The 21,149-nt window shown below is 39.0% G+C and overlaps 1 protein-coding gene across 1 annotated transcript in view; it reads left to right on the top strand.

The window, feature by feature from the left end:
- Window positions 1–17,610, top strand: part of LOC125227890 (endoplasmic reticulum resident protein 44-like) — a 30,246-nt gene extending 12,636 nt beyond the window's left edge. The window contains 5 exon segments of the mRNA XM_048132281.1: window positions 6,728–6,772; window positions 6,775–6,993; window positions 8,738–8,936; window positions 12,465–14,954; window positions 17,037–17,610. Of these exon segments, the coding sequence (XP_047988238.1) occupies window positions 6,728–6,772; window positions 6,775–6,993; window positions 8,738–8,936; window positions 12,465–12,600 (599 nt within the window). The 3' untranslated portion in view covers window positions 12,601–14,954; window positions 17,037–17,610.
- Window positions 17,611–21,149: the final 3,539 nt, after the last annotated feature.

Genomic DNA, 21,149 nt, shown 5'->3' with positions numbered 1-21,149 from the left:
TAATCAACTTAGCATATAAAATTACAGGCCCGACGAGTCCTAAGACATCGTACAGACGCGCGGTGGCCGAAAGAATGGCGCGTTTAGTGCAAACGGACGGCGGGTTAGAGATATCGAAAACAAAGCAGTCTCGCGTAGGTAGCCATTTCAAACCTAGGATCTTAAACGTATCTCCGTCATCGAAGGAGATAGATTTAGATTGTCGGTGAGACTCAGGTATGTGCTCAAGCAGCTCCCGCGAATTCGAAGACCACTTGAGCAAATCGAATCCGCCTGCTTTGAAGAGGGCGATCAGCTCATCCGCTATCTTAACTGCTTCCTCGGTTGAAAAAGTAGAAGTAGCCAGATCGTCCATATAGACATCTCTTTCGAGCACAGAGGCTGCCTTTGGCCATCTGTGCCGCTCGTCTGCAGCTAACTGACGTAAAGTCCGAATAGCCAGAAAAGCTGACGGTCGAAGCCCAAATGTTACTCGAGTAAAGGTTAACACTTCGAGCGGGTCGGTATCAGAAAACCGATATAAAATACGTTGGTATTTGCGGTGTGAAGAATTCACATAAATGCATAAATACATCTGTTTTACGTCAGCGAAAAATGCGATCTTATAAATGCTTACATTTAACAAAATGTGAAATATATTAGCCTGTAAGTTACGTCCGGAATGCAAAATATCATTTAAAGAAAGACCCGTATCTGTCTTCGCACTTCCGTCCAGAACCGGTCTTACTTTTGTGCTAATTTTATCATTACGTAACACAGGGCGGTGCGGTAGATAAAATCCATCAGTAGATTCGTCATCAGCTGACGCGCGGGTGAGAATACCTTTATCAAGATAATCGCGAATAACTTCGTCGTATCCAGACTTAAGCTCAGGATTTTTTGAAAATTTCTTTTCTAAAAGCAAAAAACGCCTTTTTGCGGTTTTAAAGGAGTCGCCCAATGTATGAGGATCATCCTTAAATGGAAGGTCCACAGTATAACTGCCGTCGTTATTACGGACAGTGGTTGCGGTATAAATATCTTCACATTTTTGGTCATCGGGACTCAAAAATGTGCGAGAAGGTATTTCTTCAGTTGCCCAAAAGCTCTCTACTAACTTGTGAAGAGGATCGCTAGTAAACGCGCAGAGTGTGCGAGAGGCTGTAGGAGGGTTAACTATAGCCGCGTCACCCATTAAAATGTACCCTAGGGTCGTTTCAAACACGGTAGGTATTATAGGAATCGAGCTTTCGATTTTGTTTGATAACAATATTTTACAATATACATTGACCCCCAGGAGTATATCTATAGGACCAGGTTCAGAAAAACCATCGTCAGCTAAAGGTAAATTTAAATTGCGAGCATAATTTACAACTTCCCTATCTATGCGCGAGTCGGGCAATTCAGACGTAATGCGGTCGACAACACGAGGGCGAATCGAATATCGATATGATTCATCTTTTAAAGATGAAAAAGTTAACGCGGTATGCCCCTTGGTCTTGAGGGTTAACTCTCCCAAACCAGTGGCTTCAGTAGGGTATAGCGGTTTATTTATAGCTAGCGAGAGACGCTTGCAACAAGCGACAGATATGTAATCTGACATGGATCCTGGGTCAATCAATGCGCGCAGGACATGTGTGCGGTTTAAGGAATCAATAACCTTAATTTTAGCGGTCGCAAGTAAAGCAGTAACTAAACATTGGTTACTGTTATCTTCGCCAGCAAAAGTACACAAAGAAACTGTGTTTTCCTCATGACGAGAAATCAAGCCATTTTCGACCTTAACGGCAGCAATCGCCGGGTCTATAATATTAGCTTGCGCGGTGCGGTTGACCTCAGCACTGGGTAAGGCTGTGGTCGGGTCATAAGCGGGAGCGGGTGCGGGAATAACAACATTATTTGTTGCAGCGGGAAAACAATTATTAGAAGCGGGTGCGGATACCACTGCACTTACATTGCAGTGAGATTTCTCTTTGGTATTGAAATGCAACATCGTATGATGTCTTAACGAACAATGAGAACAATGTCGCTTGGAAGTACAAGAGGAAGTCTTATGTTTCACACTTAAGCAGTTATTACAATAAGCGTTAGATTTTATAAAATTGAACCTGTCATGCGGAGTCATATTATTAAAAGATTGACATGAATATAAATGTTCATGTTGTTTATTTTTGCATAAAGAACATTTATCGCTGGCGCCTTTGTCATTGGCCGCATCCGTGTTTACGAATGATTTAGTTTTTTGCAAGAGATGCTTTTTAGCCGATATTTCAACTGGCTTACTAATTGCCGCATTTGGCGAACGAGACAACACTTTATTTTGTTCTTTGACGAATTCAATTAAATTTTGATAAGTAGGTATTTTGTCTTTGCGGTATGTAATTTCGAACAATTTAATTGTATCGGCATCTAACTTTTGCAGCGCTAAATGTAACAACATGAAATCGGTTAAATCGACAAGGTTCAACTGCTTAAGGGCTTCTACAGACGAGTTGAATTTATTTAAGAATGAATCCAAGCCGGCGGCATTGGTTGCGGTTAATTGTTTGAACGTTAGCAACTGATTAAAATATGTTGACGCCAACGAACGCGGGTCATCATATTTTTGTATCAATGCGTTCCAAATAATATGGTAATTTTCAGCGGTTGCTGGCAAGCCGGAACAAACACTTGCGGCGTTGCCGGTTAATTTGCCAACTAAATAGTACACCTTCTCGCTGTCAGTCAGCGACGAGTTTTCATGGATAACACTCTTGAACTGTTGATAAAACAAAGGCCAGTTTTTTACATCTCCGTCAAAAGAAAGTAATTCTAATTTAGGCAGGCGGCATATTGGTTTTAAAGAGTGCGCAGGTTCAGAGGGAACCTTAGACTCGTTGTCGATTAGAACTTGCTTAATGTAACAAAACATTTCCTCAAATGCCGACCAAGACTCGTAATCTACTTCAGCATCGGGCTGCATTTGCAACTGCAATAAATTATAGGACTCTAAAACGGTCTGATAATCTTCACGCATTTTATCCAAATTTAATGTACTAGTGTGAAATGCCCTATATTGAGATGGATCGGTTTCCGCCTTGTAAGCAAGTTCCAATATATTTTCGACGCGCTTGTAAATAACGTCGCGCCGAACTGTATAGAGGGCTAGCTGATTTTTGTTTGTGTTATAATTATCGCTAATAAAGCCCTCGCTGCCTTTCCTGGCTTTTGATGATTTAGACATCTTGTTGAGAATTAACAAGTTTTACAATAAAACTAATAAATCGAACGTCGTAAATAAACTAATGTACCTACGAGGTATAAGTATAAAGGTGTAGTGTACTATTTAGTTTGACAATGCGGTCAAACATATAATTATTCGAATGAAATAAACAGTATACCTACGCGTTTTAAATAAACGAGTTCCCTAATAAATAGGTATACCTAACGAACACTAGCTGCGAGCCAACCGATAATAAGCGGAACAAATATTTTTCTACCTGTAATATTTCGGTAAGCGGTGCGGTGCGGTTTGGCTGACCGAGCAGTGCAATCATATATGGAATGAAAACGATCGGAACGAGCGAAAGTGAGCCGAACAATTCCGAAGATTCACGAATGAATATCTTGACTATTTCAAATATGGCTAACAATTTTGAAATGCGAACAAAGGAAAAATGGAACACGTGTATGAGTATTTTTGTCGTAAAAATAAAATATATAAAGAAATAACCTACGATCTATCGTACTTCGTAACGCGGAGCGGAAATATAATGAAATACCTGACGATGCGGGAGATATAATAGGATGAGTGACAGAGTATTTCAGTTACGTAGCACAATGACCATACAGTTAGCGGTATATTTAATGGAAAAGATTAACTATTCGGCGAGAAGTGACCAAAAAATATGTTAGCGCTTTCACAACATACTTATGCGGGAAATTAATTTATATGACAATTGCGACCCTCAAAGCGCCACGAAGGATATGATTTTAAAATAATTTAGCTTCGAAATAAATGGACTGTATAAATTTGAATATTAAGTAAATTACGACACAAAATACTTGCTTGCACCTTGTTTAAAAGGAAAGAGGAAAATGCCAACGCCTACCTTTTTATCTTTTCTTCTAGGTCTTCTCAGCTAGCTAGCTTTTCCAAAACTCCTTTCAGCAATCGGCACAATAGTTCGATACACTTTTCCACAACAGTTTTTAGGGGCGCGTTAATATTTATCACATTTTTGATATTTAGCCATGCGCAGGCTGTTAGCCAAACGGAGCTTAGACGGGAACTGATCGAGGCGAAAATTGCTTCTCGAATCGCGGCGAGTGAGACAGATATACTCATCTCACGTGCGTTGGCAAAGGATAGGTGACTTGGAAGGGTGAGGTGATTCGCAAGTACCTACATTTGAAAATATTAATATAAAACTACCTTAAATGTAAAAATAATAAATTTGGAACTCAACACACGTGTTTCCGAGCTAGTGAGGGGAAAAATAATTTTCTTTTCTATAATTCCATGGCCAAAATGGAAAATTAGGAACCATAATAGTTCTTCCAGAGATTATCATCTCTGGATACCGTATCTACTCAAATATCGGTAGCGTAAACAAATCTAATTGACAACTATTGCATCCTCTAATGTCGTTACTGATGAGGCAAAAACGGCACCATGATAGTTCTTTCTCGACATTTTTTTTACCAATTTTTAGCGTGATTTGTATCCATAATATATGAAGCCTTGACTATATTTTTTGTAGTCATAATTGATTTACCTAACTACTTCAATAGCAGCTAAACCAGTTTTCAATTGAAGGAGTAGGTATTGGTTAAAACCAATTAGTCTGCGAGTTATGAGAATTTCACATGAAAATATCACGAAACGTAGGTTTAGAAAAACTATTTTTATTAGTATTTGTTTAAGGCTCTGACATACAAGCAAATTGCGAGCGAGGCAAGAAGCAGCGAGTAGGTACGATTTGCTCGCCCCGCAACTCGCTAACAGTGGTATAGAATAGGGCCCGAAATAATTCTTGGGTTACCATACCTATGTATGATACTGTCACACTCAATATGAATGCTAAAAATAGGAGGTGGAAAAAAAGACAAAAATAAATTTCATCTTATATTAACTCAGCCTTGCAGCAGTGTTTGCAATTCCGATTGCGACCCGATCGCAAACAACAAGCAATCACTTGTAGATACCGCTGCAGGTTATTCAGTTCATGTCTCGAAATACTAAAATTTCCACTCATTGGTGTTTCAAAACCCCTCATTCTCGCAATGTAACCTTTGCTTGTATGATCGTGTGACGTTTCTTTCTTTCCGCTGCATAGACATTCTCTTCGCATTTCGTTATGGGAATTTAATTTACCAAAACATCATTGTTAGATTTATATCCGTATAGGTAATATTATACCGCCACCACAGTGACGGCTTAAGAATTTCACTACCCCCTTTTACTCCCTTGGGTGTTGTAGAAGTCGACTGTGGGATTATGGGTTGCATTCTGGCGTGGGCGATGGGTTGGCAACCTGACACAGTATGACAATTTCGTTTTCTTTTAACCCCTTCATTTGCCAACAGTGGCACTGAAACTTATAGATGCTCTGCCTACCCCGTTTGGGAATACAAGCGTGAGCTTAGTTACATATGTAGTATTCCTTCATTACTTACACATAACCGTCAACTGAATTGCCTTTACTAAAAGTGTTGTCAATGAAATTGGCGGTACCACTAAAAAGTAGGTACTTACTAAAAACTAATTTACAATGTCTTTAATTTTACAATGCGTCATCGATGCATGCCAATAAAAAAATATCGGTTTTTACGCACGTTCTCTCCTTATTGTTTTATTTGAAACAAAAGATAACATTTTTATGTAATTAGTAATTACCTACCTTATCTCATGCAGATATGTAAGCTTTCTTTGTCTTTAGTAATGAAACGAATAACGAATACATTGTTATACACGTTCTTTTTTTAGGGTTCCGTAGTCAACTAGGAACCCTTATAGTTTCGCCATGTCTGTCTGTCCGTCCGTCCGTCCGTCCGTCCGTCCGCGGATAATCTCAGTAACCGTTAGCACTAGAAAGCTGAAATTTGGTACGAATATGTATATCAATCACGCCAACAAAGTGCAAAAATAAAAAATGGAAAAAATTGTTTTATTAGGGTACCCCCCCTACATGCAAAGTGGGGGCTGATATTTTTTTTTCATTACAACCCCAACGTGTGATATATTGTTGATAGGTATTTAAAAATAAATAAGGGTTTACTAAGATTGTTTTTTGATAATATTAATATTTTCGGAAATAATCGCTCCTAAAGGAAAAAAAAGTGCGTCCCCCCCCCTTTAACTTTTGAACCATATGTTTAAAAAATATGAAAAAAATCACAAAAGTAGAACTTTATAAAGACTTTCTAGGAAAATTGTTTTGAACTTCATAGGTTTAGTAGTTTTTGAGAAAAATACGGAAAACTACGGAACCCTACACTGAGCGTGACCCGACACGCTCTTGGCCGGTTTTTGTTTCCTTTATTAGGTAGGTACACAAAACAGATTTCGTATCATGTAAACAATGTTATGCCAAATATCTTAAAAATGACAATGTTCCCTTTCCATCATCTCGTCTGCTCGTTCACTAACAGTTGTTAGCACATCATACAAAAACTTGCGTAGTCTATACAGCCCATACAGGTCACAAAGCCTAAAGAAATTATTTTATCGAAATACAAAGCAATGGTTTTGAATATTTCATTTCAGGTCAACCAATCGTCGTGTTCAGAACTGACCGCAAACGTTCCGAAGACCCGATGAAACCTACAAAGGTTCGCTCACAAACTTCGACGAACTATACAAATGGGTGCAAGAGAAGTGCATACCGCTAGTGCGGGAGATCACGTTCGAAAACGCCGAGGAGCTCACGGAGGAAGGACTGCCGTTCCTGATCCTGTTCCATCACCCTACGGACACGGAGAGCGTCAAGAGATATAAGGAGATTATTAAGAGAGATTTGGAGTCTGAAAAACGTAAGTTCAGAATTTATTTTTTATCTCTCTATGTGTTTTACAGCTAGAGAAGAAAAATAATACTAGCACTTATCTGAAACGAATAATTCAAACAAGTACGTATCTTGTACTTGCATGAAAGAGTCTGTACAAGTTTGCTCAAATGGGTTGTAACGGACCGATATTGTGACAGTATTCGAGTTGAGATACTGTCGAAGTAAAATGTGTAACCACTTTCCATCAGGCGGACCGTATGCTTGTTTGCCACCGACGTAGTATAAAAAATAAGCAAGGGGGTAAATTCGACAGCGATATTTTGCATGATATGCGTTAACATGTCAAAAATTCAATCATTAGCGATCAAGTTCAATAAGAGCGTTTTCGTTTGAAATTGCAACATAATTTCGTCCTTGTTGCAGAAGAAGTATGAGGACTCTTTTACTCATGGCGCGCCACATTTGTGGTAAATTTATACATGTAACTTTATACTTTATTATGAATATGTTTTATACCTCCGGACTATGCAACTAGTACAGCGCTTAGATTAAATTGACTAATTGATTCCATTTCTTTCGTCGTTATCGCAAACCAAATCTTGTTATCAAATACGTTTATGATCGCAAAACCATATCCTGTTATCAAACGCGTTTATGATCAAATTATAGTACCTAATAAGGTTTTCAGTTAATGAAAACAATGTAAGGAAGTTTGCTTACAACTTACTAAGCAACGAATATTTTTTAGTGATGCGTATGAAGTCCTAACCCAACCCCATTTTCATCTCAATAACGCAGAGGGTTAGAGATGGTCAACTGTATCATTTCATTTCTTTTGTGGGCGGGCAACTTAAGGGCAAGGCTTTTCGACCGACAAAAAAGAAGACCGATTCCAGACCGAGAGTGACCGACTCTCGAGGATAGTTATTGTTATTTATTTTGTATACACACGCAATTACTTATTAAAGATCTGTTTTTGTTATATTTTTAACCGCCGCCCATATCTCGAGGAAGGGGGTTCTCAATTCGTCTGTATGAGCATTTTCAGAATTTGGGACCCCCTAATTAGCTTAAATTGTTAACAAAAATTAACTCACTGTCAGTTTTGTGACGATAATTAAGCATGAAATTTGTATAAAAATATTGTTTTTGTGTTAATTACATAACTTTAAGCGATAATGTACATTCATAATGTGAAAAAAGTAATTTTTAGACAGATTTTATGCTTAATTGTCGTCACAAAACTGACAGCGAGTTAATTTTTGTTAACGACTTACGCTAATTGGAGTGCCCCAAATTATAAAAATGGGTATGTAAATAAAATAAAAATAATAAAATAAATAAATAAAAATTAATTAATACAATAAAACATATAGGAATACATAGATCTAAGTATGTTTTCTATAAGACCAATCTCGAAATTATTATTATGTCCCACTGATGTCCCACTGCTTGGCAAAGACTACTTCTATGAAACCTCGAAATTAAAAAAAAAAACAACTTCGACATATGCTCTTTTTATGCGTGAGATCACATCACAGCCACGAAAACGTGAGAAACAGAAAAAAGTTTACGATTTTGGGATTAGTTCCGTAGTAAAAGTTGCTCTGTATGATATGGCTAAAGGATAATACGATCGCATGGTTGTTGAGCGTCATGGCTTATCTAAAAGTGAATGTAATATAACACAAGCCTTTTTGTTACTAGGAACAGGATAATATGCGTAAAATTGTCCTTCAATAAATTTATTTCGTCTAAATAATTTCTAGAAAACATCAACTTCCTAACCGCGGACGGCGTGCGTTTCGAGCACCCTCTGCACCACCTCGGCAAGTCCGTGTCTGACCTGCCGCTCATCGCCATCGACTCCTTCCGGCACATGTACCTGTTCTCCAACTACAGTGACATGGAGAAGCCGGGGAAACTGTTCCAGTTCCTGCAGGACTTGTACTCGGGGAAACTACACAGGTAAGATTTAAACTATGTACAAGTGTGTCAATAGCTATACCAGCTGAAGCCGTGTCTGATCTGCCGCTCATCGCCATCGACTCCTTCCGGCACATGTACCTGTTCTCCAACTACAGTGACATGGAGAAGCCGGGGAAACTGTTCCAGTTCCTGCAGGACTTGTACTCGGGGAAACTACACAGGTAAGATTTAAACTATCTATGTGTCAATAGCTATACCAGCTGAAGCCGTGTCTGATCTGCCGCTCATCGCCATCGACTCCTTCCGGCACATGTACCTGTTCTCCAACTACAGTGACATGGAGAAGCCGGGGAAACTGTTCCAGTTCCTGCAGGACTTGTACTCGGGGAAACTACACAGGTAAGATTTAAACTATCTATGTGTCAATAGCTATACCAGCTGAAGCCGTGTCTGATCTGCCGCTCATCGCCATCGACTCCTTCCGGCACATGTACCTGTTCTCCAACTACAGTGACATGGAGAAGCCGGGGAAACTGTTCCAGTTCCTGCAGGACTTGTACTCAGGGAAACTACACAGGTAAGATTTAAACTATCTATGTGTCAATAGCTATACCAGCTGAAGCCGTGTCTGATCTGCCGCTCATCGCCATCGACTCCTTCCGGCACATGTACCTGTTCTCCAACTACAGTGACATGGAGAAGCCGGGGAAACTGTTCCAGTTCCTGCAGGACTTGTACTCGGGGAAACTACACAGGTAAGATTTAAACTATCTATGTGTCAATAGCTATACCAGCTGAAGCCGTGTCTGATCTGCCGCTCATCGCCATCGACTCCTTCCGGCACATGTACCTGTTCTCCAACTACAGTGACATGGAGAAGCCGGGGAAACTGTTCCAGTTCCTGCAGGACTTGTACTCGGGGAAACTACACAGGTAAGATTTAAACTATCTATGTGTCAATAGCTATACCAGCTGAAACCGTGTCTGATCTGCCGCTCATCGCCATCGACTCCTTCCGGCACATGTACCTGTTCTCCAACTACAGTGACATGGAGAAGCCGGGGAAACTGTTCCAGTTCCTGCAGGACTTGTACTCGAGGAAACTACACAGGTAAGATTTAAACTATCTATGTGTCATTAGCTATACCAGCTGAAGCCGTGTCTGATCTGCCGCTCATCGCCATCGACTCGTTCCGGCACATGTACCTGTTCTCCAACTACAGTGACATGGAGAAGCCGGGGAAACTGTTCCAGTTCCTACAGGACTTGTACTCGGGAAAACTACACAGGTAAGATTTAAACTATGTACAAGTGTGTCAATAGCTAATATACCACCTTAAGCCGTGTCTGATCTGCCGCTCATCGCCATCGACTCGTTCCGGCACATGTACCTGTTCTCCAACTACAGTGACATGGAGAAGCCGGGGAAACTGTTCCAGTTCCTACAGGACTTGTACTCGGGAAAACTACACAGGTAAGATTTAAACTATGTACAAGTGTGTCAATAGCTAATATACCACCTTAAGCCGTGTCTGATCTGCCGCTCATCGCCATCGACTCGTTCCGGCACATGTACCTGTTCCCCAACTACAGTGACATGGAGAAGCCGGGGAAACTGTTCCAGTTCCTGCAGGACTTGTACTCGGGGAAACTACACAGGTATGATTTAAACTATGTACAAGTGTGTCAATAGCTAATATACCACCTTAAGCCGTGTCTGATCTGCCGCTCATCGCCATCGACTCGTTCCGGCACATGTACCTGTTCCCCAACTACAGTGACATGGAGAAGCCGGGGAAACTGTTCCAGTTCCTGCAGGACTTGTACTCGGGGAAACTACACAGGTAAGATTTAAACTATGTACAAGTGTGTCAATAGCTATACCACCTTAAGCCGTGTCTGATCTGCCGCTTATCGCCATCGACTCGTTCCGGCACATGTACCTCTTTCCAAATAACATTGACATCGAGAAGCGGGGGTTATCGGTTTCATCAGTTCCTGCAGGACTTGTACTAGGGAAAATTGCACAGGTTATTCTCTCTCAGACCGATATTACACTATCATAGAAATAATACCATAGACAACATGCCGTCCTTTTTCTTCACGTTGAAGAAAAGGGAGGCATAAATACCTATGATAATATTAGTGTAATATCGGCCTCACTCTCTTTAGCCCGCCTCAACCGTTCGGGGTGTTACCCCGTTTCATTATGCGCTTTTTTTAGTATGAATAGGTAGACGTTTGACCACGATCACACCTGATGGTAAGTGATGATGCGGTCTACGGTGGAGCACGCTTACCTTTGAGATACCTATTTATTCTTGCTTTAAAGATACCTGGATTTTACTCATGTGGAAACACAGACTCAGGCAGGGCATTCCACTCCTTGGCGGTTCGCAAAATAAATGTTGAAGCGAAACGCTTAGTGCGTATTTTTGGAATACTAACCGTGAAGCGCTTCTGTGCAACCTGGAACTTTTACCCACTTCATCTCAGCAGTTCTTTTGATGCTCGCCATCTCAAAAGGTATTCTTTGAAGACGCTCTACTGCTCATGGTCGCCAGTGTACGAATAGTTTGCATTCTGGTTCTCGTGGAATTGTGTAGTCGAAAACAAAAGATAATTTGGATATCTTTGTAGTGAACATTTTCTTGGGTATCTCGGTGTATTATAGTGATAATAAATATTTGATAAAAATAAGATACCATATTACGAGTATTACGTCATTTAGTCATAGTTTACACGCGTTAACTTTTATATACGTAGTAGCTTTGTTGACATATTTTATGATGTAGCAATTTTACGGTAGAGTTATTTAGTACAATAATGTCAACCGTAAAATCAGCCCATCAATACTTAATCAGCGTGACTGTGACATATTGCTAATGTATACACTAAGCTTATTTGATGTTAGGTTTATTTTTCATTGTAGATATGCACTTCGTAGGTATTCTTTGACCCCGACAGGATAGCTATTGGAGATAATTTACTTTTGATTACAAAAAATTTTCTTGATAATGATGATATTATACTAGAAATCGCCTGTTTATTATTATGATACCTCTATTGTTTTGTTCTTCCATTTTCAATATTTTAATCGATTTAAACAACATTTCAGTCTTCTGGCTCACTCGTAAATCCTGTTGTTTTTGTTGTTAGTTACAAGACTTTTCCCATATTGGATATCTAATAAGCATATTTTTAGAACATGGCATAATATAATGGTATACTGCCTCCGGCTAGGGAAAAAATAATAACGATAAATAGTTGATAGACCATACTACTTATAGGTACAGTCAAGTGTAAAAATATGGGTGCGTACAACTTATCAAAAATATGTCCCATAGCACTTTATGTCGGCGGAATAAGGTCTCGGTACATATTTTTGAGCGGATAAAATCGATACGTATTTTTGCACTTGACTGTACAAACTACTTATACTCTACTTTGAAATGAATCAGAAACTTAATTCATAGGCACAACTAGACAAAGTATTCCTGCAGAGTAGGACAAAACGAATATTAAAAATATTCCTTAAAAATAACCATTATCCTTATTTAATTTCAGGGAATTCCACTACGGCCCAGACCCGAACCAAATAGGGGACAGCAACGACGTCAAAGTGACCACTCCGCCAGAATCCACCTTCAAAAAGCTAGCACCCTCCAAAAACAGATACACGCTCCTGCGAGACGAGTTATAAGGTTACTGTGACTAGCCCTTATCATTTGTGGCAATCCATGCCTGAAGCACGGTATAAGATCAGTATGAACTCTTCGATATGGAGATATGTACGCACGCCGTGTACACACGCAACACATATAAGCTGGTGAGAAAGATTACTTCTCTTTCATTCTCATCCGCTTATAACAGTCAACCAATTCGAACCCTAGGCCACTCTACAACCATGTCAAAATGACAAGTAGTAAGAGATTTCTTACAATCTCATTTATAACGTCACTACGACATAGTTCTACAGTGGCCTAAGGTTTCAAGTGGTTGACTGTATGTTGCGTACGAACACGGCTCGCATACATACAAATATCGCGCGGCGTATTTTTGTTAAAAGGGTTACTACTATTCTTATTCTATGCCGGAAGGGTCTTTATGCTTAAATGCATACGGGCACTTTTATTGTGGAAAGTCGCGTTTAGTTTAAGTTCGGATCCATCCAGTTTCACCTTTTTAAATTAATTCTATTCTGCATTTTCCTTCGATATTTATTATAACCTTTTTTGAACAAATGTATTCACTGCATTAAATAATGCGAAAATTATCAGCATGAAGTCATCTGCTTAGAACGTAAACTGGTAGAACATGTATTTGAGTCCTAGAATGATTTTTCACCACATCAACTGGTAAAGGCTCTCATGATTCTTCGGAAACTGATGAGATAATTGTATTTTATCCATAAGAGTGCAAAGTAATTTGCCCCCTTGTAAAACAAACAACTATTAGTACCATTTTCTTACTTGATTTTATATGGTATGTAGAATCAGAAATTCTTATAAGAAATCAGGGCTAAGCTAGATTGGACTTGAATGGAGATCAGACCTTAAAATCGTATAAACGGTTGATTTTGGGATTACCTACTGAATCGTAACGCGGTGAAATCAACTGATACGAAATAACTTATTATTAGATTTATTTTAAAATTATTATATTTATTTAAAACAATATTGGTTGTGTAAGCCACATCTTATGCCAAATCACACGACTGTTTACTTCTTTAAATAAATGAAGGAAATATTTTATGTATTAGTTCTGAAAACGCACGCATTATCCGATCCCATATCGGATGTAGGACCGATATCCCATACTTTACAGGCGCCATCTTGGATTTTTTCCTTTGAAATCTATCCGAAATCCGATATCGGATCGGATAATGTGAAAACGGACTTACGCTATAGCGTTGTACTTGTTTACGTTTCACGCGCATGAGTTTGTGAGGTCATCAAATTAAATATTGTAACATTACATTGTATTTATACTGTAATACAAGCTGGTTTAATATATTATTATAGTATATAATATATTATAGCATAGGTTCAAGAACCGAATTTAATTTACATTTGTAATCATAAGTAACTTTTAACTGACCTTTATATTTTTTGGGCATCGATTTAATATTTATTTCCTTAGCTACCTTTTCCATATACAATCTCTTGATTGATAGTACATTGTTGCACACTAGGTTTTGATTTTCACCGTACAAATCAATGTAATCTACATGAATGTAAAGGAAGTTGCAATTGATACCAGTTTTATTTGATTTGTATATCTTGTATATTACTACTTGTATTATGTATTGATAAGAAATCTTGTGATCTAACTACCACTATTGTTACGGTTTATATACGTATGTATCTCCTTCGTTGTTTATTATTGTTACGCAAGTGTATGAAGTTGAAATAGAGCTTGAAAGTGCGTATTAGAGACACACACATACTTGCTAAGATGTAAGGTCTACCAAAGATCAGTGAAGTTGGTAGTAAGGAAGGTTTGTAATGGTCACATTGTTAGAGACACATAGATATACATATCTAATAAGTAGATTTATTACGAATCTTATTGGAATATGTGCCTTTCAATGCATGTGTGCTTCAATATGAAATCGATCTTATCGACAACCAACAATGTGGTACCTTATGATTGAAAATGTCGATAAATGTCTTTGTCGATAAATGCGACCATTATAGCCTTCAGTGTAAACGATATGTCGAATACTACAGTGATATTGTCTGTCATTATTAACAGTCTTATCTCAGAGCTAAACTACATTACGGACTATCGATTTCCAATAAAAGTCGCATTCTTATTGTTTGAGATGATACGACTTATACTGCTGTGTTTGGATCCCGGCTTTAACGCCATATAGAGATTGAATGAATTCTCTGAGAAATTTGCATATTTGGCACGAAGACAGCCAAGTAGCGTTACCACGAGTTTGACACAAAAATATTCGCTAGCGCGTGTGTAACTTCCTGTACAGTAAGTATACACGCCACTTAACCGCCCTTAGGCGCAAAGGCGTACTTTACTTGCCTATGTCGAAACGTTTAACCCTTAATTTGGCAGACATAGAAACATTAAAAATACCGTTTTTTTTTGTTGAATACTATTTTTATGGGTCATAAGGAGCCCCGAAAAAATAATGAAAAAAATCATAATCTTTCAGTTTTTCAGGAAAATTATGTTCGGTGTGGCGAACACTGCCAGCTAATCAAGAATTAAAAGTGTGAAATAATTTGCTATATAACATACAATTTTTTCGTAAAAATGAACATAAAAGTATTGTCTACACTTTGTGTGCCCTTTTTGTACTTTGTGACCCCGAAACTAGACCTTCTTCGTAATGTTGACACCGAATATCCCGGTACTCTTGGAGACGGTAAGGGGAATGTCCTTGAATTTAGGCGCTATGTTATGTCAAATGGGGTTTTATATGCGGAAAATGTGCAAAACTTATTACTGGGGTTCAACTAGACGAGATTATGTTTACTCCACTCGGAGAGAGGCATCGATTTGAGACACAAGTTGCATTCTGCTTTCCAAAACCTGCTCACGATAGGCATTTGCACGACCTGTGTACTGGCTATCATCTGTGCTGTCATCCGCTTAGCAATAGATATTATTAGTTTCTAGCTTATCATTGATATGAAGGATGAACAGGGTCGGTGATAGCATAGATCCTTGGGGTACACCTCCGTTAATGGGCCGGATTTCTGAGTATTGACCGTCGATGAAAACTGAAATGCTTCGCCCAGGTAGAAAGCTGGCGACCCACGTGCAAAGCCTTTCTGGGAGCCCGTACGAGGATAGCTTGGGTAGATGCGTCTTATGATAAACTCTATCAAAAACCTTAGGTAGCGATATCTAGGCTAACTGCCAGTGCCTCTCCCTTGTTCTCAATGGCGGTGGCCCAACTATAAGTATACCAAAAGAACACCAGCGCCACGACCATGGCGGAAGCCGTATTGCCGGTCACTATAATCTGGTGTTCTTCAGGTACGCCAAGAGCTGGTTATTAACCACTTACTTCATTGCCTTGGAGAGAAGAGAGGTTCTCTCATCTGGGCCTCAATGGGCCGACAGTGTGTAGGGTTTGTGCGATCACCCTTCTTTGTGGTTGGATGGACTCAAGCAGTCTTTCAGGATGACGAGTATTTACCTGAGCAGTATGAATGCCAAAAAACGCGAATTAAAACTGGGGTAAGCTCCGCAGCGCACGTTTTCAGCACAATAGCTGGAATACCATCAGGCCCATTGGACTTATTGACAACGAGGGCAAAAAGTGCATGCCTAGCTACACTTTGAGTGAAGCGAACCTCGGATGAGAGTATTGAGAATTTTTTACTTGGATGAATGATGATGGATGAATCTACTCTTAGAAAGTATTTTTGGGGAAGTGGGAAGACTCATGAGGAAAAGAGGTCTGAATCCTCGCTGTAGGACCTTCCTTATGCACATCCATCGCGCTTCAACACGGTAACGCGGCAAGAACAGTGGTAGGTACTTCTGCATCGGGGTGTGCGTAATTAGGTTAGAGTTAGCTATTATTTTTTTTTATTTAGACATCATATTAATGTAATTTAATTTACTTTTGTGCTCTTTTGTGAAATAAATATTTTGGTATAAGGTCCACCGATAAGTTGGCAATGTTCGTCACACCGAACATGCAACTCTGGAATTCAAACACTGCGTAGCTGGCGGTGTTCGCCACACCGAACATGCAACAAACCTACTATTTCACTGTGAAGATGGCAGTGTTCGGTGCCACGAACATGACTTTTTAAGTATCACTGTCACTAAATTAAGACTTACACTAAACTATAAACTCTTTAGTACGATTAATTACCTCATTGGTAACCGATAAATGTCGTTTTTATTAATGTGACACCATAAAAATCTAATATAATGTCATAAATAACTTGATGATACTTCGCGGTTGCCGTCTTGCCGCGATTTTGCGTGCACTGCTGACATACCAATATTGTGACAGCAATGAATTAATTTTCTACCAATTAAAATAATACAAAGCTACAATTTGAGTCGAAAGAAATATAAACAAAGATGAAAATATGACCAGTAGATTTTTTTGAAATGTATGTTCGCCACAGCGAACACTGTCCAATTAAGGGTTAAGGGTCATATGTACTGAAAAATTCGTACGATACACGTGCGAAAAGGAAATTCGTATCAACGTGTCAATTTAAAACACTCCATTCGATCGAGTTTTCATTTATCTCCAATCGTGTCAAATTTCGTCTTTTCCGCACTTGTATCGTAATATACTCGGCATCAAGTTCGTATTGGCGTGAAAAGTGCGCGCGATACCGAATTTCATACTCGTGGCAATCCTACATCTTGTGCCGTAGCCCAATTGGCATTTCTGCGACGCGAAACGAAAACGAAACGCCGCGAAAGGTAGTCTAGCTCTGTCGCCCCAATACGCAAGAGCAATAGAGATAGATATCTACGAGCGTTTCGTTTCGTGAGCGTTTCTGCCATTCGGCTACATACCCTGTTTTAATCTGAATTATTATATTGTTGATACTACTTTGTTTCTTCATGAGGCGACTTGGATCATTAAGTTATTCGCTTACGAGTGCTACATTCCTCGAGGTAGAGAGTTGTCACTAATATGTGAAATGTTTGTACAAATAGTATGTCTTGTGTCGCGTGTTATGGTGTAATAAATTTCTAAAACTTACATATTTCGTTTTCATTTGAAAGCTGAAGAGAAGAGAGAGTTTAGGTTTACCTGGTGCGAGAGTATTCGATTTTAGCACAGAATATATAATAGTACAAGTACAGAAGGCCCACTGCTTTGATGTTCACGAAATGCCGCCTTTTAAATGCCTACAAAATTCTAACAAAGAAACGAGCCGCACGTGCGCAGCGTCGGACGACGACGGGTCGGTCGATTTTGACTACGAATCGTAATGTAACATAGTCGTTGAGGTCATAGAAGAATAGTGTTAGACTCAGTGTTCTTACCTTCGTAGTCTATATAGTCTAGCGTCAGTTGTGGATTTATCAGTACCGCTACTCGTCACCAGATGTCAATAGTGCTACAGTTTGCGTTTGACGAAATGTGTAGGTATTGTGTATTGTTAAAACAACTTGCGAATGATTTTCAAAGCAGGAGTTGAAAATAGATACAATATTAGCTGAAGATAGTAGAGCTTGATGCTTTTCGGGCGTTACGGTATCTATTTTCATATGTTATACAATGTTTGCATTATTAAATAGAGTGCCCATCGAATATATATGATAGGCGTGGTGAGTGGATACAAGTAGAACTCAACATCATAGTGTAATAAAAAAAAATGGATTAGTTATAATTGACCCCCAGTCGAGATTTTCCCCGCTGTACTTTAGCATAAGTGATGAAACGCGACTTGACACTTGATGTGAACTTTGAAAATAAATCTTGTGATAAGATACCTCATATTTCTTAGAGCCACCTACCATATATTCTGATTATATTAACTCCAGTACCCAAGGTTGTCTGGAAGAGATCGCTCTTAAGCGATAAGACCGCCTGTTGTTACCTCTGTTTAATTTGTTTTTGTTTCTTGTGCATTACTTGTAAACTATGTGAGGTGTGCAATAAAGAGTATTGTATTGTATACCTAACTGATGTATAAAGTTAGCACATTATATATACGAGTAGGTACATCTTTGTGTTGAAGTAGATATTCTTAAGTTTTTACATGAATGAGATCAGTCGGGGGTACTGGCAATTTAACTATTTTTGTGGCGTTCTGTTAATTGTCAACCAGTTACCCTTATAGTTTCGTTTTTAGTACAGGTTTGAGACAGGTCTTTTAAAAAAACGGAATGTCTAGGAATATTTTTGAAATGGAATAAATAAGCGTTTCCAACGAAGAAACCTAAGTACTTTGTTATAACAAAAACTTTCCCTCCTTAGTACAAAGCTGCACTACGGAACCTTGCGCCTGCGCCACACCTCGGACACTGGCGATCAAATATATGAAAGAGACGCATTCCTAGCACACATTCTAAGCTCGTGTAGGTGAACGCGTACCATGCTTGTATGAGTGAGATATGACAGGCCGACTGTTCGCGTTTTTGACAGGCGGTAACTGTGAGGTAATCGAGAGTGGGTGGGCGGCACTTTCAGCGGGGAGCGGGAGTGGCCATATTGTACGATAGTACTCTTTATAATACTGTGCCTGCGCTAAGCATGGCCTGATGTTCTAATAGGCTACTTGACCCTTTTTTAAAGTCTATTTTATATTATTTATTACTGTCCAATTAACCGAAAAAAATACTGCCATATTTTATTACGACTTGAAAACCACAAAAAAACATTTATAAAGTTTACTTTAATTTAATTAGGCAATCATTAGCCATGTTAATCTATAGATTGTCTGCGCATGACGGAAATCGAATTGAGCACACAATTTTCTGACATTTAAGTTACGAGGCATAAAGTTCATCATGTCAGTGATTGACTCGGCATGAAGTTGAGTTAGGTTCTATGACGTCACTACACGTCTGACAGCGTTTTCGGTGGCCTAAATTAAAATAAATATTACACACATTTTTAATTGAAAATACGTAGCCACCATACACTTTTGTGTGTGTGTGTGTGGATTGAGTGAGCACCCTCCGAAAATAAAAATAAATATGCTGATCATTTAGTAAAAGTTCTAAAACAATTGTAAAACGAATCTCTGAATTTGTAAAAAGATAAATCAAAAGATACAGCCATTAACATGTGCTCACTCAGTTCTCACAAACTACCAACGAAAACAGTGAATATATTCATTTAACATATAATATTTATATACTAACATCAAGGACGATTATAAAGGACCAGCAGAGTCCATACTAAATACCGTACCCCGTTGGCAGCCGTAAATCTATGTCACTAGATGTCACTAAGAGTGTCATTTGAATAAAAATGTCGTTTTTTTTTAAAATACGCACGCGGTAGTTCAACGGCATTACAAGTGATACAGTGAAAAGTATATAGATGACGCTAGGGGCCCGTGTCATGTTTCAGTCCCTGTTTACAACGCAAACCATCGTTCTTATTTTGAATTATGACAATCATGCAAAAGAGTAAGTACCATACTGTCAAATTTTCTATCTCTTTCATTTTGAGCGTGACGTCAATGATTAGTAATATTACTTTCAATATATTTAAAATTTAGATTTTAATGAGGCCATTTCGAACGGTGTTTATGATAGATATCATGTTGACAATCAATCTCCTGACCGTCTCGCTCATACCAATCCTATCCTATATTTGAACGAGTGCGACCGAAACAGTTTATTGAAGATTTTTGAATGTCTAAAATCTTATTGGTACTTAGTTGTCGAAAACCCGCTTTTTCCATAAAGTGTTGGCGCGACGTCAAGTGGGTGATAGGCGTACGAGCAAGTACGCGTTGGATGGTCGACTACTATGCGCAGCGGTTTTTACGCGTACTTACGGTGACACACAATCGAAAAAGGTGGTCGAGCCATAAGTACGCATACCTGCTCGTATCGTACGTTTATCACCCACTTCAGACTGCGTTTCGATCGGCGTTTAGCGTCAATGATTATCAGCTCGGCTTCATGGCTTTACGAACCTTAGCTCGGACCATCGAATATGAAACTTATAAACTTCTTTATACACAAGGGTATAAAGAAGTTTATAACCAGGTGCTCCATGACACCATTGCACCAATCTGTCGCCAGCACCGCTACACTTCAACGGCCAAGTCACACAACATCCATACTAATATTATAAATGGGAAAGTGTGTGTGTCTGTTTGTTTGTCCATCTTTCACGGCAAAACGGAGCGACGTATTGACGTGATTTTTTAAGTGGAGATAGTTGACTGGATGGAAAGTGACATAGGCTACTTTTTGTCTCTTTTTATATCCCCCACTTCCTTAGAATGGAGGATGGAAGTTTGTGGAGAGATTTTCGAATTTAACGCGAGCGAAGCCGCGGGCAAAGGCTAGTTAACTATAATAATAAATAAATCGCAGTAAGGAACTTTATGTAGATTTCATTACTTTTTAGAGATAAACAAGCAGCTCCATCGAGACGGCTATTTTTTACAGAATGTTTTTGGTGGGATATACATAGGCATAGGTATATAACACTAACAAGGTATCTATTGTCTTAGTCCGTTTTCACATTATCCGATCCGATATCGGATGTCGGAAGGATTTAAATGGAAAAAATCCAAGATAGCGCCTGTAATGTATGGGGTATCAGTC

This window comes from Leguminivora glycinivorella, chromosome 7, assembly GCF_023078275.1.
Source record: "Leguminivora glycinivorella isolate SPB_JAAS2020 chromosome 7, LegGlyc_1.1, whole genome shotgun sequence".
Classification (NCBI taxonomy): domain Eukaryota; kingdom Metazoa; phylum Arthropoda; class Insecta; order Lepidoptera; family Tortricidae; genus Leguminivora; species Leguminivora glycinivorella.
This window is presented reverse-complemented; position numbering and strand designations above follow the sequence as displayed.